General features: G+C 39.8%; 3 protein-coding genes across 7 annotated transcripts; 1 reads left to right on the top strand and 2 right to left on the bottom strand.

Annotated features, from left to right (window-relative positions):
- Positions 1 to 713: 713 nt before the first annotated feature.
- LOC131774833 (XK-related protein 6-like) lies at positions 714 to 5,783 on the bottom strand. Of its 4 annotated transcripts, none has more exons than XM_059090913.2 (5): positions 5,695 to 5,783; positions 5,327 to 5,378; positions 4,079 to 4,514; positions 3,448 to 3,598; positions 714 to 2,402 (listed from the first exon to the last, which is right to left on the bottom strand). In XM_059090913.2, exons 3-5 carry the CDS (start codon positions 4,504 to 4,506, stop codon positions 1,644 to 1,646), a joined length of 1,338 nt encoding a protein of 445 aa, XP_058946896.2. In that variant the 5' UTR covers positions 4,507 to 4,514; positions 5,327 to 5,378; positions 5,695 to 5,783; the 3' UTR covers positions 714 to 1,643. The 4 variants fall into 4 exon arrangements, with proteins under 4 accessions (XP_058946896.2, XP_066026579.1, XP_066026578.1 ...); XM_066170482.1 differs by lacking the exon at positions 5,327 to 5,378 and adding an exon at positions 5,418 to 5,480 and having other exon boundaries at positions 5,695 to 5,740; XM_066170481.1 differs by lacking the exon at positions 5,327 to 5,378 and having other exon boundaries at positions 5,695 to 5,776.
- A 1,059-nt stretch (positions 5,784 to 6,842) lies between these two features.
- LOC131774624 (XK-related protein 6) lies at positions 6,843 to 12,428 on the bottom strand. Of its 2 annotated transcripts, none has more exons than XM_059090679.2 (4): positions 12,224 to 12,428; positions 9,519 to 9,980; positions 8,577 to 8,727; positions 6,843 to 7,666 (listed from the first exon to the last, which is right to left on the bottom strand). In XM_059090679.2, exons 1-4 carry the CDS (start codon positions 12,304 to 12,306, stop codon positions 6,947 to 6,949), a joined length of 1,416 nt encoding a protein of 471 aa, XP_058946662.2. In that variant the 5' UTR covers positions 12,307 to 12,428; the 3' UTR covers positions 6,843 to 6,946. The 2 variants fall into 2 exon arrangements, with proteins under 2 accessions (XP_058946662.2, XP_058946667.2); XM_059090684.2 differs by lacking the exon at positions 12,224 to 12,428 and adding an exon at positions 10,066 to 10,142.
- LOC131774639 (uncharacterized) lies at positions 10,649 to 14,635 on the top strand. The gene is made up of 3 exons (XM_059090694.2): positions 10,649 to 10,788; positions 12,959 to 13,378; positions 14,208 to 14,635. The coding sequence occupies exons 1-3, from the start codon at positions 10,740 to 10,742 to the stop codon at positions 14,297 to 14,299; spliced, it is 561 nt and encodes a 186-aa protein (XP_058946677.1). The 5' UTR covers positions 10,649 to 10,739; the 3' UTR covers positions 14,300 to 14,635.
- Positions 14,636 to 14,761: the final 126 nt, after the last annotated feature.

Here is a 14,761-nt window from a genome sequence, read left to right as displayed (position 1 = left end):
TTTTCGTTATCAAACCTCGCACGTCAACGAAAGCAGAGGAAGTTAGTCCGGGGATCGAAGTCACCCAAATTAAATGTTTCGTAATGTGTCACGCAACTTCAAAGCACAACCTTCAAGTTATTTTGGCGAGAGGAGGCTGGGTCGAGACACACCCCAGACGCTCCCAAGTCGTCCCACCCGGCATCGTCCATGTCTCTCGCTCCATAGCGAGAGGATTTTTCTCTCTTCCCCGAGAATGATACAGACAGTTACTAATGAAAGAGAACAATGATCGTGTTTCAGCTCTCAGAGCGACAAGTTCGTTCCAAAAAGTCGAAAATTATTTTCTGCTTTTTTATGCCGTTCCTCGTTGGCAAACTCTGATATTATCAAGAACCCAAACCTTGGGGAGGCGGGGAGGGGGAAGTTGTCCTCTACTAAAAAGCTGAGTCAAGCTTTTTTATTTGCATATCAATTTAGATCATTCAAGCACATCTTAGTGCTTAATCAACGGAACGGTCCCCAATATAGGCTTAGTCATGTAGGAACAATGCGATCCTTTAACCCTTGTCTCAAACAAAATTCCTGAACCAAAAATCTTCACACATGAAGAATGCCGATTACATTTGTCGTCTTGAAGGGGTCGAGAGAGGGCTGGCACTAGGCTCCATCTTACCGAGGCCAGGAGCCCATAATGGGCTCCTGCCTAAGCTCAATTATTTTTCGAAGCCTATTCATTTTTTTATTTTCTTCTTCATTCACATATTAACAACCTATTTTACTATACGATGACGATAACATAGTTCAGGAACTCTTTGGAAGTATACTGTTGATATAGTCTACATTGCTTGCAAGTTTTACGTTTGGATAACATACTCAACGACTGACAGGAATAAAACTGTAATCAAACGAAACAATGCCGCATGTATTACGAGGAAAATAGCGATCTTTAACTGCATATGTGAAAGATGCTTTTACTTTCAAGCGGAGTCTACAGTTGTAAGACGGTCTCAATGGGCTATAACCGAAAGCTGTAAAAACGGCAGAAAGAAATAGCCGTTTGGAGTGAAAATTGACAAATTTTAGCCATTAGTCATAAGGAAGATTAACCGGAAAAAAAAGCTTTTTTTAAAACTAACGGGAAGAAATGAACCATTAGTTTTAAGATCCATCGCCCATTGAGGCCCTCTTGTATAATTTTACAAAGGTAATTCTACAATTGAAATTTACGCTTGTGTACGAAGTCGAGATACACGTGTAAATTCCAGCATGGAAATTGTTTTACTAAATTCTTGTAATTACAGGTCGGACTTTACCCGTGTATATCACACATGTAAAAATTAGTCTTTGAAACAACTCCGCAGAAGTTCCTTTTTTAAAAATAGGTGTCTTTATATATATCGACCCAGATCTAAAAATTTTGCTAGTTCTAAGTTATTTCGTTATTTATGCAAGTTTGCCTGGCTTCTAGGCGCGATGCAGGTTTGTAGGTACAAATGATCTAACTGATATATTTAATTTTGTGCTTGAGGAATCATTAAAATATATGCTGATAGTTGGTTTGTTTCTGTGCACCAGCGTATCATCAGAACAAAGAAATTCAGAAGACCCTTTGAAGATAAAAAGTGGTATAATATTCCGCCCACTTCAGTGTCAAAGAGAATTCAAACGTTACTTTCATACTGTTGAGTAACATTTTGTCCATTTTCTTTCTCTTGACCCGGTACAAGTTCCTCGGGGGGTCGTAATTCGATTGGAAGAGAGGAAATAATGCGACAGGAACCAGCATCGTTTTGGTCTTTTAAGGAGGGATGAAAAACACCGTAATAAACTAATAAGGAGAGCTGACCAAAAAAAAATAAGCCCCACTCTGCTATCAACATCATCACCTTATAAGAATGCTTCCAGTCGCTATAGAAATACCACATCAACACTAAGATGGAGTTTTCAATGAACGTCACCATATAATAAGGGCCTCCCCACTTTCGAGTGTCTTTGCCCGCCAATGGAAAGAAACAAAACACGTTTACGAAAGCAAACGCAAATCTGAGAATTTTGTCGTATACCAATCCTTCTTCGAAGTAATTATTTGGCTGTCCACGTAAAAGCAAGTAGGAGAACAACAAATGGACGCACACGACGGCGAAAACCCAGGCTTGGTAAAGAGAAGCGAAAAGCGCCAAAGCCAGGATACGAGAAGCAACCATAGACAAACGCCAAGCGAAGTGAAAAAGAGAGGCAAAGCTGAAGAGTTCCAATAATTGGCTCTCTTCTCTTCCTAAGCGTAACATTCTGCCATAATTGAGCAGATTAAAAGAGAAGAAACTTAAAGACTTGATGATGTTCACTAAAATAAACCAATCCGCAAAAGATGTCCAGTCCAAATTTGATTTCTGAACCAGGATGTACATCTGTAGGGCAACCTAAAGATAAAAATGATATTTAACAACTGTCCGCCGACGTAGCTGGTGGTGGATATTTACCGAGCCGGGTGCGGCTAAGTAAATATCTACCGCTAGCCACTGACATTGAGGTGAATAATTCTCTCAGTATATATACTAAAACAATGACATCATACCGCAAAAAGAGATGATTTTAATTCATTTATCCCAGCATACCTTGCGCACGTTGCTCGGAGGTGAATAGTAAAGGATATTCGCGGTTTGAGTAGCCAATCAAAGTGCGCCCACATTTCTATCCACTAATGAAAGATGTTTTTCGTCTTTTCACGAGTATGGGACGAAGAAAAAAATTACCATCTGTCTTATTCTATCTCTATCCACTGTTTTAGTCCATACTTATTAGTTTTATTTTTTCACTTTGTTCCTCCAAAAAGTAAGCCGGTCTTTTTCATCAACCGCACATGTTATGATAGCTTTCTTTGATTAAGGGAAACACCTACTGAAACAATTTTCGATTGAATTTTGAAATGGGCCCAATGAATGATTGGTTTTGCTTTATTTCGCTTGGTTTTACTTCACTTGGTAATTAGTTCAGAAAACTCGCAACAATCTCTGAACCAATAAGATGCGGGACTCAAAACTTGCATTACATGTTTTTCCGCCTATCAGGTTGGCTGCTTGTTTTTACTTTGGGTTCTCAGAGGCTTTCAGGAAAATTGCTTTTGGTTCCTTCGTCGTGATTACTCTCCTTTTAGTCTGGAATTTTAATTCGGTTACTATGACTATTCGTGGTGAATTTGACGCTAGTCTCGTACCCTGGCCTTTCACGGCCAAGCGGTTGTAAGTTCCCTACATTTCAGTTACAATTACATGGTAGGATCTGAGTTCGAGATTTCTTTAACGCCTGTTTCCCATTTCAAGGGAAATCTATTCAAAACTTTCGCGAGGAGTAAAACAACTGCTATTTCAAATTTAACGGATAGAAAACACTACGCAGTTCCTGACCCGGCGCCCCTTGGACGAATAAAATAACAATTTTCCCCAGTCCCCTAACGGCTTCACCTACCTGGGGTGCTTCTTCGGTAAACGCTTCCACAACGCTCAATGTACTTGTGTCTTCTTGTTGGGATATATACAACCGATACAATTCACGATTGTCTTTATCCGGCCCAGGGATTCTTCTTATGGAACGCACAGTCTTGAATATCTGAAACAATCTTTAGGAAAAACACACTTAAATTAATTCCAAGAGCGTCCGAAAGCGAGGAAACTTCTAACAACAATCAATTTAAGAGTGTTTGTTTTGAAGTCGACAAACAGCAGTTTGAGCAACTCCTATGAGGAAAAAAATAATTTAAAGCGTGTTGGACAAAACAGCTTTAAAAAGTACCATAGCTTTGGTGTAAATTGGGTATTAGTTAACTGCACAGCTTACAAGCTTTGAGATTGTCATTCATACAACAAGCGACCAAGAAAAATAATGACAAAATCATCCACTGCTCCGCATATCATGTAGGTAACGAGTGAATGAAGCCACACCAACAACTAACTTTTGAAGAAAGGCTCATCTCTAAGAACCTCACCCTTACCGCGGGATCTTTACTGTGCTCGGAATCACCCGTAAACATGTGGCTCGGAAAAATTTTAACCAAGAAATTTAAAATCTCATTTGAGTTAAACTCTTTACCTAACCTTACCGTAGAAAACGACCGCAAAAGATCAAATGGACAGCATAAAACCAAGGCTTCACTTGCAACACTTGCAATTGGAAATGTTCCAGCCACGAACTTTTTCCTTCATTTGTTTGATCGTCACGATAAAATATAGCTGACAAGACCTCAATAAAAACCAGCGAAAATATGACTACGGCCAGCGTATATGCCGCCCATTTGTGGTGTCCCTCTCTGTAGTGCGTTGCAGCCATTTCGCAGTCCATAACAACATCGACAAGGAACATCAAGGCTGCAAATAAAGGGGTCACCAGGCCAAATCGGCTGCACTGTCCCCTCTGTCGCCAAAATTCTGCTTTAGGATCTACCTCTGCAAAATCGGGTCGATGGTCTGCAACTCGTTTAAAAAGTTCGCAGCAACATGTTTTTGACCTGCCATCGACAGATTCAGCCATTTTATTCTCTGCAGAAAAAAATACGAGTCAAGGAATACTCGAGAAGGCCCTCGGCCTCATAGACTAGGCGAGTAAAAGTAACCGATATCATGTTACCAGCACTAACAGTTTTGAAAATTGCGCTATTTTTTCTTAACGTGTGCTTTTCAAATAAGAAACACAAATCATAACCAAATTATAAATTTACTGTTAAAAAAGCATAATATTTCCGTCCTCTGTTAAAACACAACGACTAACATTTTGTTCCTTATAAAGAGAGGAATTGGGACCAACGCAGTCTCTACATCCAGTGCGCCCAGTCCTCTCAACAAGGGGCGACGCAACAATTAGCCTACGTGTAGCCGTACCCTCCCCCCCCCGCCAAGGTGAAACGGAGGCTTCCGTTTCACCTTGGGGGGGGGGGAAGGGAACGGCTACACGTAGGTTAAGCAGCAATAAACGGATCTTAGAGATCAAGCTGGTGATGACTCTTGTGATCTAGTAAAATAAAAATGCTTATGCTAGCAGTGTTACTTTTATAAAAAGTGCAAAAACTATGCTCGTTTTTTTAAATTATGTCAAAAATTATGCCAGTATAATCTATGCAAGCACAGGCGGCCGAAGTTCACGTCTCGAGAGAAAGCAAACTATTAATTCATGAAAGCGTCACGTTAATGACATGTAAATGAGTGGCAGGGTATTCTGCAACTTAGCCATTCCTGTTCTCTCGAGACGTGTGCTTTGGCCGCCTGTGATATAAAGGCCTAACTCCGTGACTGATTGCATTTGATACTGCGAAACTGTATTAATTAAAAACACCAAGCACAGACATTCACTCAACCTTGACAAGTCTTGGGAAATACATCACTGTTCAATTGCACGTGAAACTGAAACTAAGAAAGGTTCGATAATATTGTCATTCAAAAACTCACCAAAAAATTCCTATTTCAATACAGCTTTCAGACCTCGGTGAAACAAATTCCTCCTTGGATTATCTTAAGAATGATTCGAGAAGAAAGTTTAAGTACAGTTTTGGCAAATTTGATCGCTGAAATTTCGATTTCCTGAGTCAATTTGAGATAGTTCAAAGTCTACATGACGAAGTCCAAACACACCGCTCATACTACAGCGTTTAACAATAAAATTTGTTAAGCTTGTACATTCCAGTTATCCTCTGAGTAAAGCACACGATTTCATCCATTTACCAACCTTTAATGAATGGCTCTTCTTTCCACACTAGCAGCGTCAAGCTGTTCTGGCAATTACCAGACTGCTTATAGGCCACCGCACGTGAAATATAATCGCTTTGAAATAGAAAGCACATTCCTGATGACCGGAAGTGTGGTTAAATTTAGAACTTCTGGGAATTTACCCAAAGTCAACACCCGAAAGCCTCTCCCATTCCTCTTTCGACTAAAAAGAGGAAGTCAGAGCTTAGCCAGATGGTATTTTCGGTTTCCATGAAAATAATTTAATTACAAGACTCTGGAAAGAAAATAGACACAGTTTGATTTGCATAAATTTTACTTTGCCGATATGTGACAGTTCATCTCGTTTATTTTCGATCTCAGCCTTGAAATTTAATAAACAAAGAGATAGGAATGACGAGAAAAAGATAGCACTTTAGAATCAGCACGTTCCTTGTCACGGCTCTTTGACTCGTGACCGATCGATTTTCATTGCGTGATGTGAAAGGAACGTGACTTATGAAGTCCAACGAACCAAAGACTAATCCGTCAGTGACAGCTATTTCCTTTCGAATTTAAAAAAGAAGGTAGATCAATCATACTTGGTCTTGTTCTGCGTGTGCAAACCTGCGTCCATGAGGATTTGGTAGCTAAGATTTTAACCCTCGACTGACTGAGGATTTTATGAAAAACAAAAGAAGATGAAAATTGACTAAAACAAGAAGGCAATTTAGAGTTATCAACTGAGTTGATAACACTAAAGTACTCATAGTTTGTTTAGAAATTTACCCCCTTTATTAAGATAAGAAGACTTTTCACTAATGTATTTACTTCAATTTTCGAAAAGGTCCTAAAACAACCTGACAGAAAAAATTTGTTAAAGGAGACCGGCAACATCTAGTCACCAATCTAATCTATCAGGAGTCCAAACAGGAGTAATGGGCTCCTGAATCTATTTATTTTTAAATGTGACATTGAGGCACCTTTTTGTACTGGCGAGGAGTAGAAGGGGGGTGGGGTGGGGGATGTTTGTGGACTAATACCACTAGGGTGACAAACATAAAATGACCGCCACGAAAAATGTCACAATATTTTTCCAGAGCCTTTTTAAGGTTATCAATATTGATGAAGTGACAAGCAGCTGTAACACAAACACTTTTTATTGCCAGTTTTTTGTTGGTATTGTATTCGTAGTTCTCAGTGGGCGGTAAAAATGAGTCATTACTTAGGCTCCTGGTCTGTACCACTCCCGAAAAAAACCATATTCTGTTCCCTCACACGTCGTTGACATTACAAGTCGAAGAACTCTGATGCATGGAGCCGTTTTCAGTCACGCTCTGGATCTGCCTCGCTGATCTTTCCGTAGTCAGATAAGATGAAGGATGAAAACAGCGATAGAATAAAACTAGAGAAGCTATTCCGATTGCAAAAGTCGTCCATTCTGCAGTCAGCATTGTTATTCTGAATTTCAGGTTGTAACTGGCCACAAAGTTCCACAGAAGAACTATAGCACTGTTTTCGATAAAAGTCACTATGTAATACGGATAACCCCATTTCCGAGTGTTTTTGCCTTCCAGTGGAAAGAAGCAGAACATATGGACATACGCAATAGCACATCTGAATAATTTCTGTTTAATCGGAGCGCCCTCGAAATATTCGCAATTCTGTCTCCATAGCAGGGCGTATGATAAAATAAAGTGAATTCCGGCAACCACAAACACGAAGCGAGTGAAATGAGAAGCAAACAGAGCGAGAGCTAAGATCCTAGATGTGAGCATAAACAGACGCCACACGAAATACAAAAGCGAACTAAAACTACACCAACTCATCTGCGGACTTTCTTCATCTCCGTCCCTGAGATATCGTGCATAGATCACAAGGTGTAAGGCGAAGAGAGCAAGGGACTTTGGGATACTGAGAACAACAATCAGATCTTCAAACGATCCTAGGTCTACGCTCCCTCGTCGCAGTAAGATGTAAATTTGTAAGGCGACCTATTGGACAAAAATGGGAAGAATTCAGAGATTAGCTGTTGGATGAGGATTTTGAAGTTAAAATATCATAAAACATGTAGCACTTATCAGCTTTTATCTTACTTTGTTTTTAAGATTAGTATACGCTGGAAAAATTTTATCGGATTCGTTTTTTTGAACTTCTCAGGGAGGTGGAAGAGCGCGGACTCATCTTCTGAAGAGAGGCGAGGAAACCCGATGCACGCGCAAGGGGAAAGCCCGAAAGATGTAGAAAAGGGCGAGAGCCACTCTTTTTTCAGGCTGCAACCTAAGGCCTCCGAGAATAGTAGGAATGTCAATAAGTTTTCCCCACTTATTTGCATTGAATGATGATGATACGCAATCCTATGTCTGTCCGAGACTTAGTCAGACACATGTCAGATGATGAGTCAAGAGCTAGAAGCACCGCCTGTAGTGATTTTGGGACATTGATCGGTTTACATGATCAACGCAACCTTTAATGACCTTTTAAATCAGTACTTAGCAACAACCAATCACAATGTAGAGAATATCGTGTAAGAGAGTGATTTCTTACAAATTTTGCAGAGTAGCTTTCTACACACCCGTTGAACACAAGCGAATACGAGAGTAGAATAAAACAGTTTGATTGAGTCTAGTTCGTTAGAATTCTATCCCTAGTAAACGGGGCAAAGTTTAAGGGGCGATCATTTCCCAGAAATTAAACCTTCCCACATCGGGATGACTAAAATCATTGCCCCTTGCAATGTCACCCGCTGAATCAAACGCTACAGTCTCCGTGTCAGGACCATTTGAAAAGTATAAAGGCAGGAGCCAAGTAATGGGCTCCTGATAACGGATCGTATGGAGAATATGCATTCTAATGTTAGTGATGAAAAGGGTCGCAGAAAAATAGGAATGCTTTTTCAGTCACCTGAGGTGCTTCTTCCATAAACGCCTCTAACACACCAAGAGTACTTGCGTCTTGCAGCTGAGCAATGTACAGGCGGTAACGTTCTTTATCATCCGATGTTTGGCCTTTGATGCTTCGTATAAGACGCACGGTTTTAAATATTTGGCAGCATCTGCAAAGATAAAACAACTTTGTAATATTTATGCTTCTAATTGTTTGCAATTGAGCCGAGTGGCCCATTCAGCCGAAGTGTGTTTCATTTCCATTCCCCGATGTGATGACAATCTACCGCAAGGAAGGTCACCGTCAACCCCCCCCCCCCCTGCATTTCGTCAGGCTCCCGAGACAGTGTAATAATTTATATCCCGAAGTTGAGAGAAATATTGTGTGAGTCGAGTGTCTAGTCCAAGAACACAGCACAACGAATCTGTCAGGTCTGTCATCTGCAGTAGCCGATGATAAAAATAAATGAATTTAATAATTTGTGTCTAGCGCTCTGTTAGATAGTAAAGTAACTTGCGTCCAGTTACGCAAGTCACGTCACACAAGATATGGACGAATTTATGTGTGAAAAAGCGTGAAGTTTGAGTTATGGTGTGTTTCTTTCTTTACCCTACTGGATAAATTTTTCGCTCAGGGTTAGGGTTACGGTATATGACTTTCAAAATATTCTCTAAGAACCGGCAGTTGACCTTGCAAAACCGGCTCGTGTCATATGACAATGGATCTATCTCCTGTGTAAAGTGATTATTACACAATTGTATGAGATATTACATCATTCTAAATACTATAAACTTATCCTAAGAAAAGCCTATAGACTTACAGAATGTTGCTTTAAATTTGGGGTTTGTACTAACTGCAGATCGAGTTAAACAGGTAAATATTTGCTTCTATAAAACTAAAACACAGAAGGATGGTCAAGAAACATTACGAGTTAAGGCAGCTATACTAAACTGTTCCTACCTTAAGAGAGTTCCACACAGGATAAAATGACACAAATAATGCCATTTTTTTATTTCCAATCCGTGTTTCTTAAGGATTTCCTTCTTATAACCCTTTTCATCCTCCAAATACCAGTTCGCAGACACTATTTCGATAATGACAACCGAAATTATTACAAAGGCGAGCGTGAGCGAAGCCCAGATGTCGTCACCACGGCGATAATGAGACACCGCCACTCTCACATCCATTGCCGTATCCACTAAAGCCAGAAGCAAAGTTAAAAACGGAAACAAGAGGTTAAACCGCGAGCATTTCCCACGTTCGTACCATCTCCTCGCCTCGGGATCTTTTGGGGGTATGTACGGTCGAGTGTCACTTATCCAGTTTAAAATCCGTACACATGAACCCGAGAAACATCGACACATGCAATCATGACCTTGCGATGAACAGTCTGTTTCAACCATTTGTCTCCTGCACTGCGAGCTAAATATTAGAAGGAGAGAACGAAAATCGTGTAACTGCGAATGTAGAAAAGAGAAGATTGCATGTTTCATCGATTAGGACTCACCGCAAGGTTGCATGCAACAACAGAGAGCGACCAATGGCTTGAATGAGCGTTTATTACAGATTAAAGCATGCACAAACTCATCGCCAGATTCCATAATCAAATGTTGATTACGTGACTAGAGATATTATTGGAAGAAGATGTGGTCACTAGACAGTTTTTTCATATTAGGCATTGAGAACAAAATAAAAACATTGTTATGTAACTGATCTATATTTGTTACTTTTATCATCATAACATCGTGTTTTGAATCAGGTGATACTGTACTATGTCGTTATTTCATTGAAACACTTTTTAAAAAAGTTGTTGACTCGGAATTTTATCTTTTGTTGTTATGCTTTACATTTATGACACAAACTTTTTCGTTATAAAGCAATCTGCTGAATGGCAGTGTTACAGTCTTTTAGCGTAACACCGCACAAAACAATTAAGAAAGCTTAATTAAATAATGAAAGGTGTGAATACGAAATACTACTTTAGTGACGCCATCTGTTACACAAAAGGAAATGAACGCCCTGATCACAAACACTTCCTGTTTTTACCGGAAACCAGTCACACCAAACAAAAGCGACTCGCGCATTAATTATGTCCCACAAAACATACATTTCACTCGCAGAACCAAGTGAGACACAAAGCAAGAACGTTAAAAAGGGCCAAGAGACGCAAAGAAAGCAACGATGGTGGAAAAAAGTATCACATCAGAGAGAACCTATCCTCGATCAGATGGTGCGTATTAAAATTAACATTTGCTATCTAATCCAACAAATATTTCGTTATCGTGCCGCTCCAGCGGAAGAAAGGACACATCATGCTTTCGGACTTGCCGTTTATTCATTTATACGGAACTTAATCGTCAAGTTGTTTTCTTGTTTTATTTTAATGCATTGTGTCAGATTTTGGATAAAGCGAACTGATTTGTGTTGATCAGCCTCCAAATATTTCAATATGGTAACATTCAGTTGCATTGGCAATACGAGAGCAATGCATGACTTTCCTCGCTTTTTAAGAGATGAATTTATTACTTTATGCTTCTTAAACGGAAGTTGGTTGCCAGCTTGACTCTATTTATCGAGCCGCAATAGCCTCTGAGAATTGCTGAGAGCAATCGAATAAGCTTAATTGTTTTCGTTTCAAATATTTAGTAGCGATCAGCGATGAGTGCTGTTTCGCAATATAATTACATTTTCCCTATGTTCCTGTTTTTTGGAAAATCGATACGAAATGAATTGCATCAATCTAACGACTTCTTCAGCGTATAAATTATATTCTATATTTTTGAAAATTGTGGAAACTAGCTGGTGCTCACAATGAATTACTATATTTCTCTCCGCTATATCGAATAATGCTTGGTAACCTGGCTGTTTACTACAGCGTTTAGAAGAATTTAATTTGCCAATTTTTCATTTTAATTTGTTTTGTTTGTTTGTTTTTTGTTTTGGAAGATTCACTAATCTGTGGAGTAAGCAAAATATAAACCATAGCTAAGCCACTCGAAAGTAAACGAAAACTACAAAGAACGAATGTTTAATTACTCGAAACAAAACCGAACAAACGAAAGGGGAATGAAATGGCGAATGGTCAATTGTGTTACGCAAAATGTTCTTTCATTTCGCAGCCTTCGTTTTTAGCTTTGTTCGTTTGTTTGTTTGTTTTTTTCGTATGATTTTTTGTCTTTTGCAAAATTATCTTAATTCCTCAACGAAGAAATAAAATCAAAGACATAAATAATCAAAGAGAGCTGCTCGATTGCTGCTCACAGAGTCATGCCGGTAGAATATTCAAGAACTGTTAAAGCAAGACACGTGCATGGACGCGAGAAACCGTAAATTAAAAGTGACAAAATTTACGAGCCTTCTCTGTTTTCGTTTAAAAAAAAATATAGCAACTGTCATCCAACCCAACACCAAATTTAGTTTTATAACATCATTTCGTGAAATTGTGAGAAAAGAACTTTTCGTCTTGCTCTCAAAATTGCCATTGAAACTCGAGGAACGAACGGTGTCTAAATGCAAAAAGATTTTCCTTAACTAAATCTGGCTGCAAAGCAGATAAGTATGAGCACCAAAGTTTGATCACAGGATTTTGTGGAAATAACCGCAAGCGTAACCGTTCTCTAACATGGATGTATTTCTCTGATTTTACTCCATCGATTTAAACTTACCTTTTCGTTCGCGCTTCGTGATCAAGTGGCCGTTTTAGTCGTGTGCTTCTACAAGAGTCCGGCCAGCATTTGATGAGAGTCATGTTACTGCTGCTGCCTGTAACAACACGACGACTGAAGACAAACTTTGACTCCAGGACGGCCTAAAAAACGGAGTTGAATTGGAAAAAAAAACATTGGAATGGCAAATCCTCATGAAATAATTCCTTTCAAATTAATGCAGGGTTTATTTCAAAGTATAAGTTGACCACGTGACGAGTATTTTGACGTACCACATGACTAGAGTGTGACTGATCGCATAGACAAAGCTAGTCACGTATTTTCACGTCACTTTAGGCCCCATTGTGAACACAAAAACTCTCCTCGCTAATCACCTAAACTACGAGCAAAAAAAAATCAACGATAGCGCACCACACGGAACTCAGGGAGTTAAACGGACGAAAAGTACTCCCACAGTTCCGCGCGGTGCGCCAACATCTTCTTTTCTTTTTTCTTTCACTTATTTTTTCTACTCGCACGACGGACTTCGAGAGGGTTCGAGTTACCGAGGAGTAAATGTTTGACGGAAATCTGGGGTGTCGGTGGCTAGCGGTAGATGTTTACCTCTCCGCCTCGCGGTTTGGTAAATATCCATCACTAGCCACTTCCACTTCGGTAAGTAGTAGTTAATTCGAATTTAACTAAAAATGAATTTGCACGTAAAATTTCACATATCTTATCTGTTACTTTTTCCAGACTCGGACGATTCAGATGATGAGATTATCGAGAAGACGCGAGAGCAGATCCACTCCACAACACAAGGAGAACAAGAAAAAGTAATTAATTTGGATCCCAAAAATTACATGAGTGATTTTCAGAGTTGTTCGGAAAACTCAAGTGTTTCAAATGGCACCACAGCTTTTGGGGGCTTCACGCATCTTCAAGATGAAAGCGATGTCAGAAAAAATGAAAATTTCTTAGTTAACGGTGACTGTGGCGGTGAACGTGACACTGGCGAAGAAGAAGTGTTCGAAAAAGTACGAAGGGGTCGCTTGGATTTTCCAGTCAGGTCAGAAATAGACTCGGCACCGATAGAGCGTGAAAATTGTGACCTCCGCACCTCTGATAAGAATCCTCCACAACATGTAGGCAAGGAAAGCACAGCAAGTAATCAAGGTAAGTTGACTCTTGTTATATTACATTGTCTCTATGAGGTAGAGCTGAGGAATGTTTAACATACCAGATTACTAGGCTCATTGATCTATTCAGCGACTGTTTATCTGACTGACGAACTGATTGATTTACTTCTGAATGACTGGCTGACTGACCAAGCGACCGAGTGGCGGACTGACTGCTTGACTGACCAACCTACTGCTTGATTGATTGACTAACTGACTGACTGACTGAATGACTTAATGACTTAATAACTAAATGACTGAATCAGTGAATGACTGGCTGACTGGCCGACTGGCTAACTGACGGACTGAATGACTGGCTGACTGGCTGACAGGATGGCTGACTGACTGACTAACTGGCTGGTTGGCTGACTGACTGAATGACTTAATGACTTAATAACTAAATGACTGAATCACTGAATCAGTGAATGACTGGCTGACTGGCCGACTGGCTAACTGACGGACTGAATGACTGGCTGACTTGCTGACCGACTGACTGACTGACAGGATGGCTGACTGGACTAGCTGACTGGACTAGCTGACTGACTGACCAACTGACTGGCTGGCTGGCTGACCGACTGAATGACTGAATGACTGGCTGACTGACTAACTGGCTGGTTGGCTGACTGACCGACTGGCTGACCGACTTGATAGCTGGCTGTCTTTCTGAAACCACCGCCTCAGACCTAAATTACAGTTATAAGTTAAGCTTCGTAAGGTTGTTCTGTCTTCTAATCTTTCATCCCAAGTTTTCAAGCTAATTCTTTATTTAAATTGTCGTTTTGAGTTGGCCTGTTCTCAATCGCCTTGTGCACTTTTTATGTTTTCAGGTCGAATCCTCGCTGAAGACAGAAAGGATAAGATGAATCAGAATCCCTCAAAGGAAAGTAAAAGGAATAAATCATCGTGTAGTCTCAACTGAGTAACTAAACCTGACCAGGTCAACCCGTTAATGTGAGCAACGTGAACGAACCGGACAACATTGAAGGCGTGATGTGATAAACGCGAAGAATAAGCGCGACAAGCGTTTAACTGATGAAGAGCGATTTATCAGGGTGTTAGGGGTACAGTAATAAAACATTGAATTCTTAAAGACAGAAGTACAGCTGGAAGATCACGTAGAATCCAAATGGCAATGTCAATAAATCGAAATAAGCTACATTTATAAAACGCGAAATCAAATTTAAATTGATGTTAAGGTGAATTGATATTCAAATTTCACGAAATGTCTGGAACGGGGAAATATGAAATCAATTAAAAAGAACATTAAAATATGACCCAACCTTTACATTTTTGATGCTAATCTTGCCTCAAGGATGTCAACTATTTTAGACACTACTGATCTAAAAGACCCGCGGAGAAAACAGTTTCCTGACATATGTTT

The sequence above is a fragment of the Pocillopora verrucosa genome, chromosome 7, assembly GCF_036669915.1.
Source record: "Pocillopora verrucosa isolate sample1 chromosome 7, ASM3666991v2, whole genome shotgun sequence".
Classification (NCBI taxonomy): Eukaryota; Metazoa; Cnidaria; class Anthozoa; order Scleractinia; family Pocilloporidae; genus Pocillopora; species Pocillopora verrucosa.
This window is presented reverse-complemented; position numbering and strand designations above follow the sequence as displayed.